The 22,909-nt window shown below is 39.2% G+C and overlaps 2 protein-coding genes across 3 annotated transcripts in view; both read left to right on the top strand.

Moving 5' to 3' along the window:
• Nucleotides 1–3,082: 3,082 nt before the first annotated feature.
• LOC131425617 (bis(5'-adenosyl)-triphosphatase enpp4-like) lies at nt 3,083–6,464 on the top strand. The gene is made up of 4 exons (XM_058587642.1): nt 3,083–3,783; nt 3,858–4,539; nt 4,609–4,884; nt 4,989–6,464. Exons 1-4 carry the CDS (start codon nt 3,349–3,351, stop codon nt 5,291–5,293), a joined length of 1,698 nt encoding a protein of 565 aa, XP_058443625.1. The 5' UTR covers nt 3,083–3,348; the 3' UTR covers nt 5,294–6,464.
• Nucleotides 6,465–18,793: 12,329 nt separating this feature from the next.
• The window catches only part of LOC131425618 (uncharacterized), a 141,974-nt gene continuing 137,858 nt past the window's right edge, over nt 18,794–22,909 (top strand). For both annotated transcript variants that reach the window (XM_058587643.1, XM_058587644.1), the window contains exon 1: nt 18,794–19,608. The gene's annotated coding sequence lies outside the window, so the exon portion shown is untranslated. The remainder of the gene's footprint in view (nt 19,609–22,909) is intronic.

Genomic DNA, 22,909 nt, shown 5'->3' on the forward strand with positions numbered 1-22,909 from the left:
ATTTGCATGAAAAAAAATTTCCTTTAGTTTTGCGGTTTTTTTTACGCGGATTTCCGAAGTTACGCAGTTTTTTAACGCGGATTTCCTAAGTTACGCGGTTTTTATTGTACAGTTTTTTTATGTGGTACGTTTCCCCCGCGTAAAAAGAGACCTCAGTGTACAACCACTGGAATTAAGGTAAAACAGAATATAAACTATGACCAAAGTTAAGAAAACCAAAAGGATTTTCATTTTCAACTGTTCAATTTTTTTTTTCATTACATTTTAAATTCCTTTTTTTCATAAATACGTTTATTTCATAGGTAATATACATCAGTGTTGGTGATTGCCGAAAATTTGACAGAAGCTGCTCGATATTTATGAATATTTCACACAACTTTTTCAATCCGGTAGAAGATGCTACAAGAACTCGAGTCTCTCAATGCATGAACCGCGAGAGAATTTTTCTACATTTCTTCGCTCCACTTCATATTCTGAGTATTTCACGATCCTTAAAAAAATCAGTCTGATAATGATTGGTGCTGTGTGGAATTTACCAAGAGAGAATCGCAAGTTGACAAGTTGTGTAGAGCATTCACATACATTTTCATAGACACAACTTATACAATATGCATATTAGTTAGAATAAGCGGCAATAGCAAAATGATTCTATCGCAATTATCCACTGCCCATACAGAATCGGATCGCGAAACGAGAATAAGCGACCGTTTGTTGCTTCAGAGAGAATCCCCACAGCAGCGAGCTAACCTTTGATTCTCAGAAATGTCATCGAGAGAAATTCGCTCTCGCACTGGTGACTATTAAGTTTTGCACGATGACGACACAAATGAACTGCCGATGAATCAAGTTTATCTTTGACAGTTGCCGTGTACTTGTTTTGTTTTGCGACTGCAAGTTAAAAATTGAAAAATGACGAAAAAGTGCCTGTTAAAAACGTATTCCACAGTGAAAATAATTAAAAAGATTGCCCTGTATGTGTTCCCAGCATCAAGGAGCGATATTTGTATAAATCTGCTTAGTGTGAGGCGATTTGCAATTTTTAAATTCAAACGATGAACCTCTGATGAACTTTTAAACTGTAAACAAATACACGTCGGCTGTCAAAAAAAGTTCATTCTCTTCATTTTGTGAGGTTATGGCATGCTCGTGCAAAACCTAATTCTATGTTAAATGAACCATGCCGCTTTTTTGTTGCTGCAATGATTACCGTCTCTCTTTGATGGCACTGATTGAATCGTGTGAAGAGTTGCTAGTGAGCGTTCTTTAATACGATAAAAGCCATCCCTGATATACATAAGTTTTTTCGCCATGGCATCCACAATACATAGTACTTTAAACCTAATACATTTCGAATATCATATTAGTATGTTGGTATTCATTAGTTAATCTAAACACTATTTTTATCAAGCGATTTGCTATTATAAATTACATTAAATAAAGTACATTCATTTTGTACATGATCTTATAACTATTTCAAGTTTGTTTGTATCAGTTCATCACTTTTATTCAACATAAGATAGGTGGCTATTGGTTGAACTCATGGAAGAGAAAACAGTCTAACATAAAATAAAATTTAAATTGGAACTCCAATGGACTTAATGATATGATAAAGAAGTTTCATGAAAGGAAGGTCACGACAAGCAAGAATTTCGCGAACTGAGACATTGGATAGTCTACCTTGGGTACGCAAGGAATTTATTAGTTGAGATCTGCCATCACGATACTCCACGCATGTCCAAGCGACATGATCAATATCGCGATAACCTTCGCCACACTCGGAAAGTCCACATCCAGTCTCCTGAACCATGCCTTTGACGATATTTTAGGAATAATTGAGTGCATCCACCAACTCAGATCATCTTTATCCCAAGAAGCTTGCCAGCTACAGAGACATCATATTAACAAAATATCCAGCTCTCACATTTCCCGAACAAATCATTGGCAACACCCTTTTTTGCGAACATGGCGCCCTCAGACGAGTCCGCATCGAATCTCGTACATAGAAGTAGGAAGAGAAATGTCAAATTCATGCGCGCCAAAACAGCTGCACTGCGCACCCATACAATTGACATGATATGTTGAATGTGATGCCGTGCGATGGTGTTGCTGAACTGAAGATTGATTTCGCTCCAAGCTGACAGGGTCTGCCTTAAGGTAAATAATTGTTACTACGGTAACGGTAGCTGCTATTCCAAATAAAAACAGTTTTTCAGGCTAAGTTTCCAGTTTTAAACATTTTTCAAACGATTTCATTTTGACATTACGAGTTACTGAGGGGTAGTTAAATTTGTAATACAGTTTCTAATAGCGAGTTGCAGGTCGTGTCGTTGTTTCTACCTAGAAGAAATTTTCTTTTATATTCATGAAATTATGGGGTATGGCCGTACTTCTTTCCCACTGTGCACTGGTCTTTAATGGCGTTTTTCATTGAAAAACACTGGTGGCGTGGATTGCTCTGATTTTGCACTTTCGAGCAGAAATGCAACATTTTGACGGTGTTTCATTGCCATTTCTGCTCGAAAGTGCAAAACGAGAGCAATCCACGCCACCAGTGTTTTTCAATGAAAAACGCCATAATATTCTTAAAAAAAATCAATAATTCAATTTCAATCGAGCACTCTGGTGGTAAAAATGCCGAACAAATTCATCAGTGACACCAATTGAACTCCTTATCAAAACGGTGTCTTTGATTATACGGCAGAACGCCCCAGACGGCCGTATCCAAAATCCTTTCAAACAACTTCAGCGCTTCCGGTGACAATCACAAAAAACCTCACGCGTCGTGCGTCTTGACTGTGTGACATCACTGAAACGTCAGTCAGCTCAGTCGGGGTTCGGTGCAGGGTGGCCAATGTTGGAAATTTATTTCCATATTGGTAGCATTTTGAATTGTCGTATGCGATACGAAATTGATTTGGATTCAACTTTAAATTGGATTACAACAAATTAGAAGCCAATGTTTGTCTGTTTGGCGTAATTGCTGTGATCAAGTATAAAACCAACATTTTGACTCATAGAAAACTGAGCCATTCTCAGTATTGCTTAACAAATTTTATGATGCATTCTGGCTACTCTGCTTGAAGCAATAATCAGTACAAGGGAAAAGAAAGCAAAAAAACGTACAAAAACAGCCATCAAATCAAAATAAAAGAATTTGGAAATTTCATTGTATCGCAAAAGAAAAACTGCCAAAGTCCTAGTCTATCGATCTGCTTTTGTGCTTGGGAGCAGTGAAAAAGCGAAAGCAATGTTATTGTTCGTCCCGAGCAACGGCAGCAGACGAGTGAAGTGAAGATTTTACTATAGTGGAAAATTGGCTTTGTGTTTGGTGGCCCCCTTTTCGAAAAAATGATCCTTCGATTCAGGGCCAGCTGCAGCAGCAGCAAAAGCAGTATTTGGAGCGGATGGTGGCCCACGCTAGTGGTACAGTTTCTGCTACTGCTGCCTCTGTTTGGGAACGTGTCCCCGAGTGGTTCCAGTGGTCCGTCGGCGGGATCGTCATCCTCCGTGCTGATCATTGTCTCGTATGACGCATTTCGAACCGAGTACCTACAGCGCAATACTACATCGTTTATGAACGAGCTTCGTCGCAACGGAACCACGGCCCAGTACCTGCGGAATGTGTTCCCAACCAAGACCTTTCCGAACCATCACAGTATCGCTACCGGGGTCTACCCGAATCAGCACGGTGTCATGGCGAACGGACTGTACGACCATGGCCGGGGGAAGCTGAACTATTCCTATGAGCTGTTCCATTTCGATGATGAGCTGGTACCGATATGGGTGGGTTGAAATTTGTCTTATCAGTGTTTTGATGTTTAGAGATTGTAAAACAAAAAACATTCGATTTGTTGCAGGTACTGAACCAGCAAAGTGGCGGTCATTCTGGTTGCATGATGTGGCCCGGTTCGAATTTTCCGTACACAAAATCGAACATCAGCTGTAGTCACATTCAGCCGTTCAATTTGACAACGCCCTGGAATGATAGAGTAGATACCGTTTTCAAGTGGATTCAAGATCCAAGCAAGCCAGCCAATTTGGTGCTGTTGTACATTGAAGAACCAGACTACTATGGTCACATATACAGCCCCGAGTCGGACCGGGTGGCACAGTTGATTGTGAAGCTGAACGATTTGACACGGTACCTGTACGAAAAGATCGCAGAGTTTGGAATGGTGGAACGGGTAAACGTGCTGCATCTCAGTGATCACGGAATGGACTCGGTGATGCCGAAAAATTTTATCAATCTGACTGGGTTTGCACCGGCCGATGTCAAGTACGATGTTTACGGGTCGACTCCGGTGCTGCAGATTGTTCCGAAGGTGAAACAACAGACGGCCGATCTGTACCGGGCCCTGTGGAATGCTTCGATTCGAAATGGTAACTTCGATGTGTACACGCTGGAAAATTTGCCACCGCGCTGGCATTTTAACAATTCCCAACGAACCGGACCGATAACGGCCGTGGCGAAGCTGGGCTACGGTTTCGATGACATGTGGGGTCTGGCCAATTTCTACCGGAAGACGTTTAATGTTTCAAGTTAGTGTTTTATTGCCGATGTTTTTTTTGGAAGGAGTGAGTAAATGGTCGATTTTTTTTCTGTTTCAGTTACCCCGGACACCAAATATGGAGTGCACGGGTATGACAACGACATTCCGATTATGCATCCGATTTTCTTCGGATACGGACCACGGATACGGGAACGGACGACCGTCGAACCGTTCGATACAGTCGATTTGTATTACTTGTTTTGCGAAATTTTAGAACTGCGCAGTCCACCTCAGCTAGTGGGTAATCGAAAGCATATTTTGTCGATACTGCGAAATGATTCCCGTGACGATGACGATTCTGGTGGTGAGTCAACGCGGGCAGCTACATTATTCGGTAAGTTAGGCTGTTATCTTTATTGTACCGCCCGTATTTAAAGCAAGTCTCAAACGAAGATTACAGAGAACTGTTTTCTAACGATAAAATAATCCCTTCCGCAGTCATTTTCGCCGGTAGTTTGGTTGCTTCCTTCGCACTAGTCAGTCTGCTAGCGGGGGTTGTCATTCGGCAGCGCCGTCGGCGGGAAAATCTCGTACCGCACTATCTGTACGACGAAACCGAATCTTTCCTGGACGAAGGAAACAAGTTACTGCCGGCTACCGCCGCCGCACACCACAACAATCACCATCATCAGCAGCAACAGCAACATCCCGTTCAGCACGGCCATCATCATCATCAGCACCAGCACCACCATCTGCACACGAACGCGTCCATCAACGGGGACGTCATGTCGATCGATGTTTGAACGTGCTTCCTGTCCTGTCTTCCCCGATTCTTCTAATTATTGATTGTTTTGTAAATAACCGTTGTTAATTCCTAACTTACTGTGCCGTTTCCTACGCACTCGGAACTCGAGAGTGTCGCAGCTCTATGGTTAATAGTTTTATGTATCGTTTTTTTTTATCTACGTAGCAACTTGATCAACGGAGTAGAAATGGACGAAGGATCCTAATCGATGTCAATCTAATCTAATACATATCAACAGAGTAGGTCAATTGGTTTTCGTTCGCGACTTGAATTAGTTATCCAGTTTCTTCAGAATAAGTTCTACTGATACTGATCGAATACTGTCAATTTTCTAGTGTTTCCTTACATTCGAACAATTGTATCGAGATGCCAGTGACATTGAAGAACATAGCCATCGAAAATAGTTCGTTACATTTTAAATCAATAGTCAATCTACAAACAGAACACGAATTCGCCAATTGTAGACTGTGAATTACAAACAAAACAAAAAAAAACAGGAGTTGTGTGAGGCGAAGGAAGGCGAAACAGAATTTTACCAGGCCATAATAAAGATAATTATTGTAACATTCGCTATTATAGAAGTGTATATTTTAAGCAAAAACGGAACCATAAGTTGTAAATAATGGAGTAATGAATATAAATAAACGTAAAAAAAAACCGTAAAACTGCGCCGCGACGGATTGGCAAGGCACTAACTACTACTATTGAAGAGAAAAAAAAAACGTGAATTTAACGAAAAATATTGAACCTGTTCCAACGATATGGTTTTCTCAAAAACTAGAATTACTGAACGCAAAGGGATGTGGAAGAGAGGCGGAAATAACTTCTTGTGATATTTTTATACCAGACTACAACAAAACACAACTTCTAGAGAAAGAAAGAGAAAGAGATTGAATACCGTACTGTATACTATTCTTCCTGGATCGGGAAACGTAAATTAGGAATGTTGAAAGCTTGAACCGGCGAAAAAAAGGAGAGAACAGATCGCGGGTTCGCTGCTTTCCTACGTTCAGAGATCCAAAACAGCCCTCTATTTGCAGTAACGAGATAATTTATGCTTTCACTAGGACTTCATTTTCTGAAAACTGCAGGCGGAAATCATACATATTAAAAAGAAAAACACACACAAAAACGTAAATATGTATTAATAAAGTTTTAAAAATTCCTGAGATTGATCATTTTATTTCATTTCGCTTCTTCGAAAAGAACTACAGTCAACCAAACTCTGTCATTGAGGATGAGATTTATTGGGGTTTATACTCATTTGAAACAAACTTTTCCGGAAAAAAATTACAGTGAAAACACGAATATAACAATGGGAACTTTTCCTCGCGCCGTATTCATATAAAACTTCTGCCTGGAAAGCAGTCCAAAGTCCATATTTACACACGTTTCATCGTCCATCAGAACATAGAGAACTGGAGGGACGAGGGTCATATTATACCACACGTATCAGTTCGTCGAGATTAGTACATTCCTGTGCGTCAAAAATTGTCACAGAATTTTCTCGGATATGGCAGAGCCGACTTTCACAAAGATAGATTCAAATGAAAGGTCTTATGTTTAGCTTGACTTACATATGCAGAAGTAACAAAAACGCAGGTTCGTTTCGTTGGTTAGATTTCGTTTAATTGGTTTAATCGAAATAGAGTATGAGATAGTAAGTATAGGTTTAACTACGTTCAAAACTGTTCCAATTCGTAGGTCATATTTGTTGGTAGCAAACGAACCAACTTCGGCTATTCCGTTTATCTGAATCCGGTCTCGGAAGAATTGGAAATAGTGATCAAAAACTGCAAAAAGGATCTCACTTGCTTTTCTTGGAGATGGCCAAATCGATTTTCACAAACTTATAGGTTCAAAAGAACAGTCTTACAGTTTCATACAGAATTCCTTAATTTGTTGTGGATACTACTTTCGGTTCCGGAACTACAGGGTAAACAGATTTTATAGAGTTTGTTAGATTAGGTTCGAACAAACTTTCCTATTTCTATTCAATAAACAGTTGTTTTTGCGAATTTCACGGTTATATTTATGATGTAATAAGTAATATGAGAAAGGCATCATTACACCACTAGGTGGATTAAAATAAGTTTTTTTTAAATATGATACTGAAATGATTTTCACAGACTTAAATTGTAATGAAAGATCTTAAAATGCCATAACAATATCTAATTTTTTTCCGCTCTAACTTGCTTACTATAAATGTTGGAGTTGTAACGATGATAAAATGACGAGAATCACCGATCGATACATGGTTGAGAAACACCCTGTAACGAACGAGGGCAGTGTTCGGAATAAGTGAACGATGATGGGTCGATGAGCGGAGTGTAAGCAAGGACCGAGCCCATGCGGCATTCGGTCTACAGCAGCAGAGAGTGACGGACGTATGAGCTGGTACTTGGTTGACACGCATTTCACGAGAGACGGTTGGACGTAGAAACACAGTCACAATGGCGACGACGGTAAAAATCGGTAAGTTAATGAGGAAAACTGAAAAAAAAACTCACGTAAAGAAGATTGGGTTTCGGATATTATGTATTTATACGAATTTATGCGTATGAACGAGTTTCTAAAGTCTAGCGCATGGCGTCATTAGCGAGGAAAAAAGATGGCGACTGAAAATTATAAAAGCATTCGAATATCATAGAGTAAAGCTTCGTGCTGGGAGTAGCTTCGTGTTGGAAGTAGCTTGTGCTGACAGCAGCTTCGTGCTGGAGGTGGCTTCGTGCTGGAGGTGGCTTCGTGCTGGAGGTGGCTTCGTGCAGGGCTTCGTGCAGGGCTTCGTGCCTCGTGCTTGGAGTAACAGTTCGCGTATAGAGAAAAAAGTTTCAGACTGAAAAAAAAAATTGCTTCGTGCTTCAAGTAACACTTCGGGTGTTGAAAGGAAAGCTTGAGCTGAGAGTAGCGTTCTGTACATGAAAAAGAAAAGCTCTGTGCTGGAAAAAAAATATAGATAGTTATGCTTCGTGCAAATAAAGAGATTATGACAGGGAATTGCGTGGAGAAAAATGCTTATTCGGGAATAACTAAATAAAATTAGCTTGATTTTATTTATTTGTTTGGTTATAGATGCTTCAGCGATGCCACCATTCAAAATTAGCTCAGACGCTAGGAATGATTGGATCAAATGGAAAAGAGCATTTGAGTGTTTTTTGAAGGCAAACAAAACAGAAACCGACGAAGACAAATTTAATCTACTATTAGTGATAGGCGGGATCGATCTTCAGTCATATTATGACAAAGTCGTAAAGTGGGAAGTGCAAAAAACGGTTGATGAGAACGGAGAAACTCTAGAGGAGATCATTGTTTTAAAATATGAATCCGCAATCCTCTCTCTCGACGAGTATTTCGCTCCTCAACTTCGGAAAAGGTTCGAACGTCATCTTTTGAGATCCATGCGACAACTTAATCAAGAATCATTTGAAGAATTCGTATTTCGTCTGCGCGATCAAGCCAATCGTTGCGTATTCACGGACGTTGACGACATGATTGTCGACCAAATAATCGAAGGCTGTAGCTCAACTGAGCTCAGAAAAAAACTTTTAACAACTGAAATGTCATTAACTGAAGCCGTAGCACTAGGTAAAACTCTCGAAGAGGTTCTGAAACAAACGAAAGACTATGATAAGTCCTCTGCATCGCATGAGGAAAATAGTTTTATCCACAAGATTGTCCACAAAGATACCGCAGTATCCAGATTTCCAGGGAGCTCCAGAAAGTGTTACAACTGCAACAGACCAGGTCATTTGGCGAGAGAAATTGAAAAATGCGCAGCACGTAACATGGAATGTTATGGATGCCGAGCGAAAGGACATTTTAAGGTTTGCTGTCGCAAACGAAAACATGAACCATCTAATAGACAGTCTGCTGGAGCGAAACGTGTTCATGCAATCATTGAAGATGGAACAGATATAGAGAGGAATGTATTTTTTGTGAAAGCATCGGGAGATCTCGATGCAATCTTGAAAATGGACATGGGAGGAGTACACATAAACATGATAATTGATTCGGGTTCCCCAGCCGATATTATTGACCAGAAGACCTACAAGCAGTTGAAAAGTAGGGGAGCACGCTTGATCAATGAAAGGAAACCTCAAGACGGAGAAATCACTCTCAAGGCTTTTGCGTCAAACCGTAATATTTTCTTCAGCGAAATCTTTGAAACGGAAATTAAAATCCCCGGTGAACGAACGGGAATCTGGTCCCACGTTTTGGTTTCCCCAGATGGGCAGACCAACTTATTAAGTAAGGGAACGGCTTTTGCTTTAGGGATTTTGAAAATAGGGTATCATGTAAATCGAATCGATGTTGGGAAGTGCAGAGATATACATTCTCAAGATCAGGAAGAATTTCCAAAAATACCAGATGTCAGACTGACAATTCAAATTGATGCAACGATCTTGCCAGTGGCACAAGCAGCTCGCCGTTTCCCAATGTCAATGGAAGCAGATGTAGAAAGCACGATTCAGGAGTTGTTGGAGAAAAACATCATCGAGCGTGCCAACGCCCCAATAACGTGGGTATCTCCTCTAGTTCCAGTTAGAAAATCTGATGGGCGAATTAGACTATGCGTTGACATGAGAGCAGCCAACAAAGCAATTATACGTGAGAACTATCCCATGCCAAATATCGATGGTGTCATGTCCGGTATTAAAAAGGTTGCAAAATTATCCAAGATCGATCTGGAAGCGGCTTACTACCACTTCGAGCTTGATGAGAACAGCAGAAACATTACAACATTTACTGCTAGAAGTGGAGTATACAGATTTTGTCGGTTAATGTTCGGGATAAAATCGGCCCCTGAACTTTTCCAACGTGAAATTGAGAACTTATTTAGAGGAATAAAAGGGCACATAATCTACATGGATGATTTTTTAATTCATGGCGAGACGATCGAAGAACACGATGAAGCACTGCAAGAAGTTCTTCGCAGAATTGATAAATATAACCTAAAAATCAACAAAAACAAGTCAGTTTTCGGGGTACCTAGCGTAGAATTCTTGGGCCATGTCATGTCCACCAAAGGTATCCACCCGACGGATGACAAAGTTAAAGCTATAATAAACCTTCAACAGCCTAAATCTATTTCAGAATTGCGATCACTACTAGGTCTTTTCAACTTCGTCGGAAAGTTCATTCCGAATCTATCCGCTCTTACATTTCACATGCGATCCTTATTGAATAGAAACCAGCCATTCGGTTGGACTGACACTCAAACTCAAGAACTAAATACAGTTAAAAACATGATTGCGCGAGCTGGATACCTGGGATATTACGATCCTAATGATGAGACCGTTTTAGTAACCGATGCCAGCCCCTATGGATTAGGGGCTATATTAATTCAGACGAAGGACAATGTATCGCGAACGATTTGTTGCATATCGAAGAGCTTAACAGAATGTGAAAAAAAGTATTACCAAACAGAAAAGGAATGTCTTGCCATTATATGGGCAGTAGAAAAACTGTACGTGTACTTGTATGGGAAATACTTTACACTCGTTACTGATTGTAAGCCCTTGGAATATTTATTCAATAGAGCAAAATCAAAACCATCAGCACGTATAGAGAGGTGGATCCTTCGCTTACAGTGTTTCGATTTCTCAGTGAAATACGAGCCAGGACAAGAAAATTTGGCAGACCCGCTTTCTCGCCTTTCACAAGACGGTAGAGATTATAAAACGGGATCAGACATCATAAGCTGGTTAGCAGACGAAATAAAACCAAAGGTACTATCTCTAGCAGATCTGGAAAGGGCAACATGAGAGGATGATGAACTACAGAAGGTACAAGAGGCACTATACTCAGGAAATTGGGACGATGTACCTAATGAATTTAAATCAGCAACAGTTAAAGATGATTTGACAGTTTACGGTGAATTGATATTGCGAGGAGATGGAATCGTTATACCTAAGCATATGAGAGCAAATGTGGTACAGTTAGCACACTTAGGTCATCAGGGAGGGATGTCAATGAAGGCAATGCTTAGATCGAAGGTATGGTTTCCATTGATGGATAAACTGGTGGATACAACCATTCATAATTGTAAACCGTGTAAGATGACCGCTCTCCCGGACAAACCCAACCCCATGAGGCGACGAATTCCGAGTGTTCCCTGGCAAGATTTAGCCATCGACTTCAAGGAAGGTCTTCCCGGAGAAATTTCATTACTAGTTGTCGTAAGTTACACTTCCAGATTTGTGCAGGTCGAACCAATGAAACCAGCAACAACACAAAAGGTGATAGGAACCCTTTTGAGAATGTTTAGCTCCTTTGGTATACCTCGATCTATAACATCAGATAACGGACCACAATTTAAAGCAACAGAATTTCGAAATTTTTGCCTGAGCTATGGTATACATTTAAACCTTTCTACGCCATATTGGCCAGAACAAAATGGGGCAGTAGAAAGACAGATGCGGAATATAGGAAAATGTATAAAAATCAGCATTATCCAGGGAACCGATTGGGTAACTGACCTGCACGAGTACTTAATACTGTACCACTCTACACCACAAGAGACTACAGGAGTGTCACCAGGGCAAATGATGTTGGGCAGGGAGATACGGAATCGCATACCTTCTATTCACCATCCTCCGAGCTTGAATTTAGAGTCATCCAGAGATAAAGATATGTTTCAAAAAGAACAACGGAAAACGCAAGCAGACGAATCTAGACACGCTACACCGCATTCTTTGGGGGAAGGAGATGTAGTATTGATGAAGAACCTTAAGCCCGGAGCATTCAGACCAAACTTCGGATCAGAAGAACTCGAGGTAACGGATATCCAGGGAAGTGAGATAACACTACGCTCGAAAGAATCGGGAAAAATATATAAACGCAACAGTTCACACTTGAAGAAGCTAAAAGAAAATGTTTCGTCAAGTGGCTCGGACACACATACAGAAACAGACCAGGTATCCATGAAACGAACAGCGGCTGATTTAGAGGGTAGCAGAACCAATGAGAGGACTTCAAGTCGTATGCGGAAGCGACCTATAAAGTTAGACGATTTTGTAAAATGATGAGCAAGTAATAAATATAAATTACATCTATATGCGGAAATATATTACACCTGAGCGATTGAACTATAAATGTGTTTACATTACTAAAAAGAAATGGGAGGGATGTAACGATGATAAAATGACGAGAATCACCGATCGATACATGGTTGAGAAACACCCTGTAACGAACGAGGGCAGTGTTCGGAATAAGTGAACGATGATGGGTCGATGAGCGGAGTGTAAGCAAGGACCGAGCCCATGCGGCATTCGGTCTACAGCAGCAGAGAGCGACGGACGTATGAGCTGGTACTTGGTTTACACGCATTTCACGAGAGACGGTTGGACGTAGAAACACAGTCACAGGAGTGCAGAAATCTGTCATCAAATTCCTCTTCAATTTTTTCTATAACAGTACTGAGTCAATTCATGTCAACAGATGCACAAGTTTATTCGCAATATTGCATTAGAAATTGAAAACAAGGTAATACTATCGCTCGAAATTCTTCTTCAAAGTAAGGAGTATATCGAAAATAAGCTATCCACATACATTTGTGTTGTACGCATGTATTTGTGATGGTTTTTTATGCTCAGATCACAGCATGCTGTGCGTTTGACTGTCAGCTTTCGTTTGTTTACTTGTTTGTGCGGTTGAAATTCTGCGTTTACAAAATGTCGCGTATTGAAAAGGAAGTGAAAATTAAAGTTCTGGACACATGGCTAAGTGAGAAGGGTATTACTATGCGAAAATTTGCGAAGCAGTTTGGAATTCATCATGCCAGTGTTAAAACCATCATTAATGAGTTTGGGGAACACTAGTCCTTTGATGAGCTACCAGGAAGAGGCAGAAAACCCGGTTCTTCCAACCCGAAACTGAACCAGAAAGTGGTATCTCTAATCATGAAAAACAAATCAATGTCAATACGTGATTTGGCCAAAAAAGCAGGAACTAGTGTCGGAATGATCCAGCGTATCAAGGGGCGAAATCACCTGAAGACCTACAAGAAGCAGAAAATCTCGAAGCAAAGTGTAGAATAGAAGAAGCGAGCAGCAACAAAAATTGCCGGAAATTGTCGCGAGTCTTTTGCAGTGTCCGGATGAATGCGTTTTGATGGACGATGAGACTTTTGTAAGGGAGGACTCAAAAACCCTTCCAAGTCCACAATACTTTACTGTCATCGTTGGGGAGGATATGAGCGATGCGGACAGATCCATGCAAGTGGAGGAATTCGGTCGAAAGGTACAGGTATGGCAAGCAATATGTTCCTGTGGTTTAAAGTTAACCAGTTTTTACACTACCGGAACTTTAAATGCAGAAATCTATCGATCTAAGTGTCTCCAGAAGAGATTGCTACCTTTGTATAAGAAGCATAGTACACCTCCACTGTTTTGGCTGGATTTAGCGTCGGCTCACTATGCCAAAACCACTCTCAATAGGCTTGCGAAAAAGGGTATAAATTTCGTTGAGAAAAATATCAATCCACCAAACATGCAGGAGTTAAAAAAAATGGGCTCAAGCGCCCAAAAAATGCGTTGCAACACTTGTCCGGAGCTTGATGAAGAGCGTTAGATCAAAAGTTAGAAAATTCGTGAAGAAATAACTTAAATTTCATCCGGTTTTCATTATGCTCAAGTTTAACCTCGTACAATAAAGGATCAATTTTTAGTTTGAATAAAATATCGATTTTTATCATAATTCGAAAGAAAAATTTGTGAAAGCTTATTTTCGATACACTCCCTGATTGATTTACCTTCGAAGCAAACCAATCCTCGTGTGAAAACATAGGTTGGGTTATCTGTCCTTAAAGTTTTATTGCGTTTTCGCGTGAATCAAAACCTATCCCAGTTTTGAGAGAAATGTATGGCACAAATCTTCAAATAACCAAGGAACGTGTCACTTGAGCCGATTTGTTCTGATTCTACTTGGGTTGGTTTCAGTTATCTTGGAGCGAAAACGTTATTTGATTCAACTTATTAAATTTAGCCTGGCCAACTTTGATTTAATTTAATATAGCTTTGGTAAATATAAGAGAAAAATCATTGTTCTACAGAAATTATGCGAGTTTTTACAGTTTTTACGTAAATCTAGATAATGAGCGAGTACGGCAAAAATACAACATGATGTTTGTAATTAAATTACGATTGCTGAACTTCTGTAAATTTGGTAATCAATGACGAGTAAGCCTCCAAAGGAAATTCATATATTCGTACATAACTTTTGAAAAGCGTGAAATTTATGAAAACATTTACAATTTGCATCTTTTTACATATTTTTTGACTAATTTTTTTTTGCACTGAAGTTGAGAAAGTGGGACGGCATTTTTAACTTTCTTTGAATTTTCGATCATCTAAATAATACAAGGATCAGCCCCATGAGGTTGTTCGAGCCATTGATGTGGAACAAGGCAACATAAATTTCTAATGATCTCCAATCAAACAGTTCAATCAATCGTCACACTTTAGAATCCGCAATTGCACGAGAGTCTGCTTAGATTGATCTTGATTGGGAATCAACACCGAAAATTGTTTGTTTCATAGCCGACGAAATCACACCAATATCCCAAATGTATGCAATTATATCTTTGTCCATACATGCGATACGGATTTTGATATTAAAGCATCTCTTCGTCAAGCTTGTGTTCAAGTTTTGTATGCAAGCAGTGATCTTTATAGCGTTAAGTTTCTCTAACATTCTGCGATTTCGGTTGAAGCGATAAACTTCTTCTCATTATCAATCGAGTTTTTCTCATATAAATTAGAAATTAATCTTACGCACTCAACATTAACCCTGGGGTAGTTGTCAATTTCTCAGGCGAAACGACATAACATGGAATTTCATTCGAGCTTGCATGACACAAGATCAGAGAATACCAATTAAGCTTCAAATCGTTTTATGGCACATTTTGTTTGATAATCGACTATCCAAATCTGCAAACCCGATAAACCTGATTAATTTATGTGAAATGGACATTTTTATACTAATCACCCTATATCTCCTAAACCAGAAGTCGGATCTGACTAAAAAGTAAGATGTTTTATAGGATTTTAAGACCTCTTATTTGAATCATAGATGATTCTTAGATTTCATTTGAATCTTAGATCGGTTCAGCCATCTACGAGAAAAATGAGTTACACAATTTTTATTTCGTTTCACATATCATCCTATAGTTTCGGAACCAGAAGTCGGATCTAAACATAATTCAGGAACCTTGTATGGGAATATACTACTTTTCATATGAATCTGAGTTTGTAGAAAATGGTTTAGCCATCTCCGAGAAAATTGAGTTAAATTATTTGATGCACACGCTTTTGCTGATCTCAGTCGAATGATATATGAGAGTAATGTTCTTCCAGCATTTGTTGCTGTAAGTAGTTTTAATCGATATAATTTTGGAAATACTTTCAACTCGAAAATGCTGCCATCATTTGGTTAACATATGTCATATTCGAACGATTATGTTGCCAAAAAAGAAACCGTGCTAAAATCGCTCCGACGCAAATTGTCATGAAAAAGGATGCTGTACACAGTCTTTTAGGTACAACAATTGTATGTAACAGTATAAAAAATCGTGTTTTCCGTTGCTCCCAAGCATTTCTTTGCCAAACAGCGCTCAAAACTTCTATGTACTGCTGGAATAGGAGAAAAAGTCGCTTACACAAAAATGTCGATATCTCCGTTGAAAATGGACGGATTTTAACAATCTATGGCTTGTTGGGTAGCTATTACCGTGTGGAATATAAGTATAGACACATATTCTGTTTTCAAGGTCAATTGTGACAGATACTGTCAAAAACTGAAAATTTCGACATAAAACTTCGTATAACTCAAAAAGTAAACATCCGATCTCAAAACCATTCAATAGCGTTCTGGGTGACGGGGAGACCTTTCATTTACGACTAGTTTGATCAAACTCGGACCAGCCATCTCTGAGATCTCGACCTCTTAGTTGACCACACACATACAGACACACACATGCAGACACACACATACATATATTTGCTCAGTTCGTCGAGCTGAATCGATTGGTATACGACACTCGGAAATTTTTTCTAAAGTTTGAGCGAATTCTATACCTATTTTTTATATATATAAAAAAAGGTAAAACACTTCTTGATCCACCTAGTGGTGTGATAATGCTTATCTATCGCAATTTAAAATTTAAATATAGAAAGACCGTGTAAGTACTTGTAAGTAGCGTTGACAGCCCTGATGGTTAGTGCTCGAAATTTCAAGTTTTTTCGAACTAGAGTCGATCGAGTCATACAAGTGATACAAGTGTAGATTCGTTCGAATTGCAAATCCGTCGGATTGCAGAATCGGGGTGAATGAATTGTCGAGGCCCGACTAACTACACGGAGAACCCGCAGATCACAAAATTACAATATTGCAATTGTTGTTTCACGCCCTAGTTGTTTCAACTAAAATGTTGTTGATTCAACTAACATATCTGTTGATTTTGTCATAACACTTCAGGTAACCGAAATTGTTGTATTCAAATGTTGTCACTTGGCGGAGAACGAAGACAGCAAAACGCAGAACAAAACCCCTCTTCATTTCACCAAAAGCGTTTCATATTAAAAATTTTCAATGGTAAATGAACGTCATTTATGTTAGTTACGTAGTGGTCGTTTTATGTAAGTGAAAGTATGCAGAAATTTTCCATGTGTTAAATAGATATTCCTACAGTATAATTGTTTTAATTTCATCTGAGAGTAATGTATTCTAGGACAGTTCATGTCAATGTTATTAAAACCGATTAACGCTTAAAAATTTGCTGCTAAAGTGAAGTGGTACTATTTGTATTTTCTTGAAAGTGTATCTGTAGCATTAGGTTTACCAGCGAGCCATTCTGCAAGTGAAGGAAAAATTTCCCTGTGACCATTTTTCTGGTGAGTTCCCTTTTGAGAATTGTAATCTTTTGGTTCATTTCTATATCATTTGTGAGTTTAGTGATAAAGATATAAGCAGTTAATTAGGTAAAAATTCGTTGTTCAAGCAGTGAACGATTAGCTGCGCCCCCCCCCCCAAATAAAATAAACAATCAAAATCAGAAAAACAACTAATATTTTAGTTGTTTTGCGATCGGTGGCTTTTCCGTATACTATAATTAGGGTAAGGGGCGGGTAGGGTCTAACACTTTTGAAAAATCATTTATTTTTTACTTTGTATTTACTTATAATAACACATTTCAAGAAATATTCTGTGAAATTTTCAAGCCTATCGGAACAAAATTCAGCAAGTTATGGGCCTTTATCTTTGATTATCTCATACTGCGAAGAAATGAGAACTCGGCGCATAGGCCCAAGACTTCTTCTTCGACTGACTTTGAAAACTTGACAAAAAAAAATGATTTTTTTTAAATGTTAGACCCTACTGGCTCCTTTGAGTAACAAATTGTTTCCATTGATTTTATAGACAAAAAACAAAAAGTCCGTGTCCATCGTCATTCAAAAACTACTGCACCAATTCCTTTAAAATTTTGCACACACTTTTTACATATATAAAACCAGACCCCAACGTTTTCCTTTTCGTTGTTTGTTACTTTGGGGAGGTTTCATAGCTACAAAATGGCGGAATTTTTTGTGAAAAATCGTAGCTTTGACTTTAAACCACCATCGAAAATTTAAAAAAAATCAAACAAAAACAGTGAACTCTAGAAAAACATCTACTCTATATATGCTGCTTTGATTTGCTGACTTCTGATTAGTCTGCGTTGAGATACATTGGACACCGCAAATCATGATTTTTAAGAAGCGTCCTCAAAAATACCTTCTTCACAAACTTATTTCGCAATATTTCTTCACGAAAAAATTACAAAATATTGTTCGAAACGTTTGAAATTATTTTGTAAAACGATAGTTCTGGAAAAAATCTCAAAAATTGTTTTTATTTTTCATCATTTAGACCCTACCTCCCTTGATAGGATGATGTTTCGATAGCTATCGAAAACCATAGAATATTTTCGATTATGAATTTATAACACCATCTAATAGAAGAAATAAAAATGACTTTGCACTATCACTTGGTTTGATATCCATAGAAATATCACTGACTATATTGCCTTGATTCAGCCCCCAATGACTTCTTATTGCCACACGTCAACAATAAACTTTGCGGTCAACGTTTTTCGACACCTGAAGAAGCTGTTGATGCGCTCAAAACGCTTGTACAAAGATACTAGATAGATAGATCATAGCATTATTCTATCGAACAATGGAATCATTTCATCGCATGTTTTGACCACCACATTTGCCACTATCCAACAGCATACTGATAAGAAAAGTTTCTCTCCGTGAGTAGGAAAATTCGAATTGAGAGCAAACGACGCCACAGTAAATGCAACAGCTGAACGAAGGCGCCGCGCCTCCGGGAGAGCATTGTTTGCGCAATCTACCCCACCGACCATCCAACCAACCAACCACTTTACGGGTTCCATTCCGACGAGTCAAACTTCACCACATAGTTTCGAGACTTGCAGGCGCAGCCAGCTCAAATGTCAGTTGATCGTAGCAAGCCGTCGCGTTCGGATGTCGATTCTACTAGTGCGATCCGTAACCGTGTGAGTGTTTTTGTGGTATATCGTTTGCAGCAGGCCGACAGAAGAACTTGGCAGAAGTGAAGGCGCGCGCGCAAATTGGAGTTAAACTTTTTGGAAAGTGCTTCGGACACAGACGAGTGAGTGGAACGGAATTCATAGGCTGCTTGGAAATAAGACTTGGATCTTTTCGCCTGGCTCGCGTGTGGTGTTTGGCGCAGCAGCCACCGAAGAAAGGCTAGTGAAATTGTGCAGTTTTTCTTTTTTACTCCATTCATCCGCGAGTCAGCGCTTTTCCGCATGATTCGGTGATTGCTGCGAAAAAAAAAATGTGCCGTGAGGGTGGTGATTTTTACGAATGAAATACGTTTCGTACGAAAAGTACATGGGATTGTTTTTTTTTTTACTTGAACCGGTAAACTGCCAAAATCGGAAGCGGAGAGAATTTTCGTACGGAAGAAAAAAGTTTTTTTTTGTTCGGTCGTGTGTAGCCCAGCGTGACCAAGCCCCCGTACCCGTGCCGCATACCGAGAAGTTTACAGACCACAATCTCGTTCTGTCTCAGTTGCTGTGCGAGAGAAAGAGAGAGAAATCTTATAAGAAAATATCGTTAGAAGGAAGTTCCGAGGCGCGTACAGAGAAACAGGGATCGGCATCGATTGGTACCAGCAAACGTCACCCCGCAGCGGTTAATTGCAAAGGCAAGGCCAACTTGATCCTCTCGCCAACTTCAGTCTCAACTTCACCAGCTAGCAGCGGCCTGTGAGGAAACAACGGTAAGTTTGAATTGTAAGGTTTTTGATCACATGAAATTGTTTATGCTGCCGAAAATGAAGGAAAAAAAAAGTGAAGGGAGTGCGTCTCGCGATCTGGTTCTTGGCGAATGAACTTGAAAGTGAGCTGCTGCTGCTGAATCGATGCCGTCAGATGGGAATGTGCCCTTTATGTGGGGTTGAAAGTTTATGCTGTCGGAAATTCTGCTAAAAGCTGGCCCCAATCATGAACACTGTTTGCGGCGGAGAGATTCCAACGAAAGGAACGACAAACAAAAAAAAACAAGATCAAAGGGTTAATGGAAATAGTCAACAAAGAGACAGTTATGATCCACTTTTTCTGTCACATGATAATGTGGGACATTCGTTCCAGAAAAAAATCGTTAGCAGTAAGTTGCTAAAATAGTGGAGTTTCACGAGAAATAATGATAAATATTGACGGACAAAAGTTTTCAAATGAATGTCGGTGCTACAAATTGGAGCTGATGTAGAAGAAAGAGAAGCTCGAGAAACAAGCGATTTGAACGTGGAATTTTACGGAAACAACGAATTTGATTACAGGGAAATTGACGATGCGTCAGAGATGCGCATTACTGTGTCTAAGTGGGTTGATTCAACTTTTAACTTTTTAGTCGATGGATAATCCGCGGGTTTAAGTGAAGATTTGTGGCTTTAGATGTGCGGCCGAATTCCGGTCGTCAAAGACGTTTATCCCATATCATTTTTACAATGATACCTTAGCTCAGATAATATTTAAGTATAATCAACTGTAATGTTCACGTGAAAAGAGTTAATATATTAGCTAGATAAATAATATATTTTAGATGCTCACCAAGTAACAGTCGGGCAAGAAATTAAGAACAAGAACCAAGAAACTGTGGGGATAATTTGTACGCATATTTCTGTTCTGACCAATGGCGTGTCTAGGAAAATTTGCGCCCGGAGCAAAATAAGATTTACCGGCCCCATCGTTGGTTTAGTGAGCAAAAAAAGGCGGGTGGGTAATGTCAGAGACATAACTGGATGTCGTGAATTCGAAATCAACTGGCATGTTCCTTAACACTTCCGAATATCAATTAGTTGATCAATTGTATGAATTATGCAAGCATTCCCCTTTTCCACATTTTACACAAAAACAAAGAAGGCTACACTTGGTCTCGATTACTGTGAATTTCACACAGCGAAAAGTGCAAAAATCGAACCAAACTGTTCTAGATTTGCACTAAACTGAGGATATTTCCTTTCGATTTGCGAACAACAAATCCTAATAGTTCTTTAGAAAACTTTTAGAGCCATTAGAACGGCTGATTTTGTGTAATGCTCTCCACCGTTGCTTTTTCACCAATGTAAATGACTGGCAGCTGTGACGTAATCGCTCTTGTCGAAAGCGAAACTAGCTTTGCAAACGACACAAAACACATCTGCTCGCAGTGGCGATAAAATCCAAGCTAAACCAATTTTTGTTGAGAGGTTTGTTTCTACCTGATTTCGTTTGTAGCTTTTTCACTAATGGGCTGTCCTAATGGCTATAAAAATAGCCGCATACAGAATTTTAATGTCGATTATTTCATTTCGGATTTGCATAATTTATTGAAAGAAACTATCAATATGCTGTAGGGATTTGTTTCTAGCATTCAGAAGGTCCAAATTGAGGAACTCACTACGATATTCACCACTTTTCGGAACATTTTTCTCGAACGATTTGTTGTACAGCAGCAGATATTTTGTTCTCTTCCTCAGAACGCGTTCTGATTGGCTGGTGTTGACATGGGTCAAATGAGACAGGTTTTTCAATAGTATACTATTGAAATACTTCAATGCTTTTGCTATACAGGTTTAAGTTGAAAAATTTCGATTCTATTGGTAGTTAGATTATATAAATCCTTTCACAGATCACTGAGCTATGAGCAAACGCGCCTTATGAATTATCCTCTTTGATACTCGTTTATACCAAACATTTCAGAAAGGTTTAATTTGGAACTATTTGAGATTATGTCACACAACTGAAAATTTTATCATAAAATTGTGATCATATTTCCGATGGCATGTAGCAAAAATTATGTTGATTCGTTAGATACAACAAGAGATATTCACGATCAAAAACTTATCACTCTCTCAGAGTGAAAATATTGAAAAGGCACCCCATAGTTAAGTAAGTCGTCACGACAAAACAAAGGTTCAACTCCACCTCTGGAATAATTGATTTGGTGAGCGAAAAAAAGGTCTCAAGGATTGTTTTGCCGCCCCCCAAAAACCGTTGCAATTTTGCAGGCGAAATAGCGTCATTCTCTGGCCACATCACGTCTTGCAAGATCGCTCTTCCTTCTTTTTTTCTGTTCGACTTCATAGACATTCGCATGTATATCCAAGAATGAAAACGAGCCTTGAGACCAGGTAAATGAAATGAAAATACTGGTATATTGAGAATACAAGCTTTGCATATCATGTTTGGTAGTGCAAAAGCTATGTTATTGCTCTTCATTTAAACTTGTAATAAAAAAATAAATCCAAAGGCTCTAAAAATGAAGAACCGATCCAAAACGGTACTTCCAGTCTTGTACGGCAAAAATCCGGCGAAAACAGAACCGCTAATAACCACTAGGCGAAATTCTCTGCCGGAAACGATTGTTGCATTGTTGCCAGACTCTTGCCGTAGTTCTGCCAGCATTCCGATAAAACCTTCTGGCAGACACTGCCAGATGTCTGGGAAGAAATCTGCCAGACGCATGCAAGCGGGCATAACTGTCCCACATTTTACGAAATTTCCTAGATATATCGGACAATTAAGCGTAGAACGACAGAATATTATTGACTGCGAGTATTAACTTATAAATGTTATTATGAGACTATTTAAACGACACAAGAAAGGCATCACACGACTTGGTAGGTTTTTGGTGTTTGTAATTGTAGATAAAAGAAAATCTAAAAATGTCTTTCTCCATACAAAATTGTCTTTTCTGCAGGGCGAACTCCGAACCAACGACGATGAAGAAATGAAATTAATTTATAACAAAGAGAAAAGAAATGATTTTCCGCTGGATAGCTTTGATAGTGTTCTCTAGGTTAACAAATCGAAACGATCCTAGTATTTACCTTACCTTACCTAATAGCTATAGGCCTGGGCCGACGACACGACCTGCCACTCGTCTATCAAAACTGTATCGTAAATTTAACTACCCCTCAGTAACTGGAAATGTCAAATCGGAAACGCCAATGATTTTTTTTAAACTGGCAGCACAAGTTGATATATTTATTGATTTTGAATAACAGTCACCATAACCTTGGTTACTGCATATCGAAGGCA

Source organism: Malaya genurostris, chromosome 1 (genome assembly GCF_030247185.1).
Source record: "Malaya genurostris strain Urasoe2022 chromosome 1, Malgen_1.1, whole genome shotgun sequence".
NCBI lineage: Eukaryota > Metazoa > Arthropoda > Insecta > Diptera > Culicidae > Malaya > Malaya genurostris.

Excerpts from the sequence above, each read along its gene's own strand:
- LOC131425617 (XM_058587642.1), top strand. The coding sequence starts at position 3,349 with ATGATCCTTCGATTCAGGGCCAGCTGCAGCAGCAGCAAAAGCAGTATT. Across the intron at positions 3,784-3,857 it reads ATGAGCTGGTACCGATATGG|GTACTGAACCAGCAAAGTGG; the intron begins GTGGGTTGAAAT and ends GATTTGTTGCAG. Across the intron at positions 4,885-4,988 it reads GCGGGCAGCTACATTATTCG|TCATTTTCGCCGGTAGTTTG; the intron begins GTAAGTTAGGCT and ends TCCCTTCCGCAG.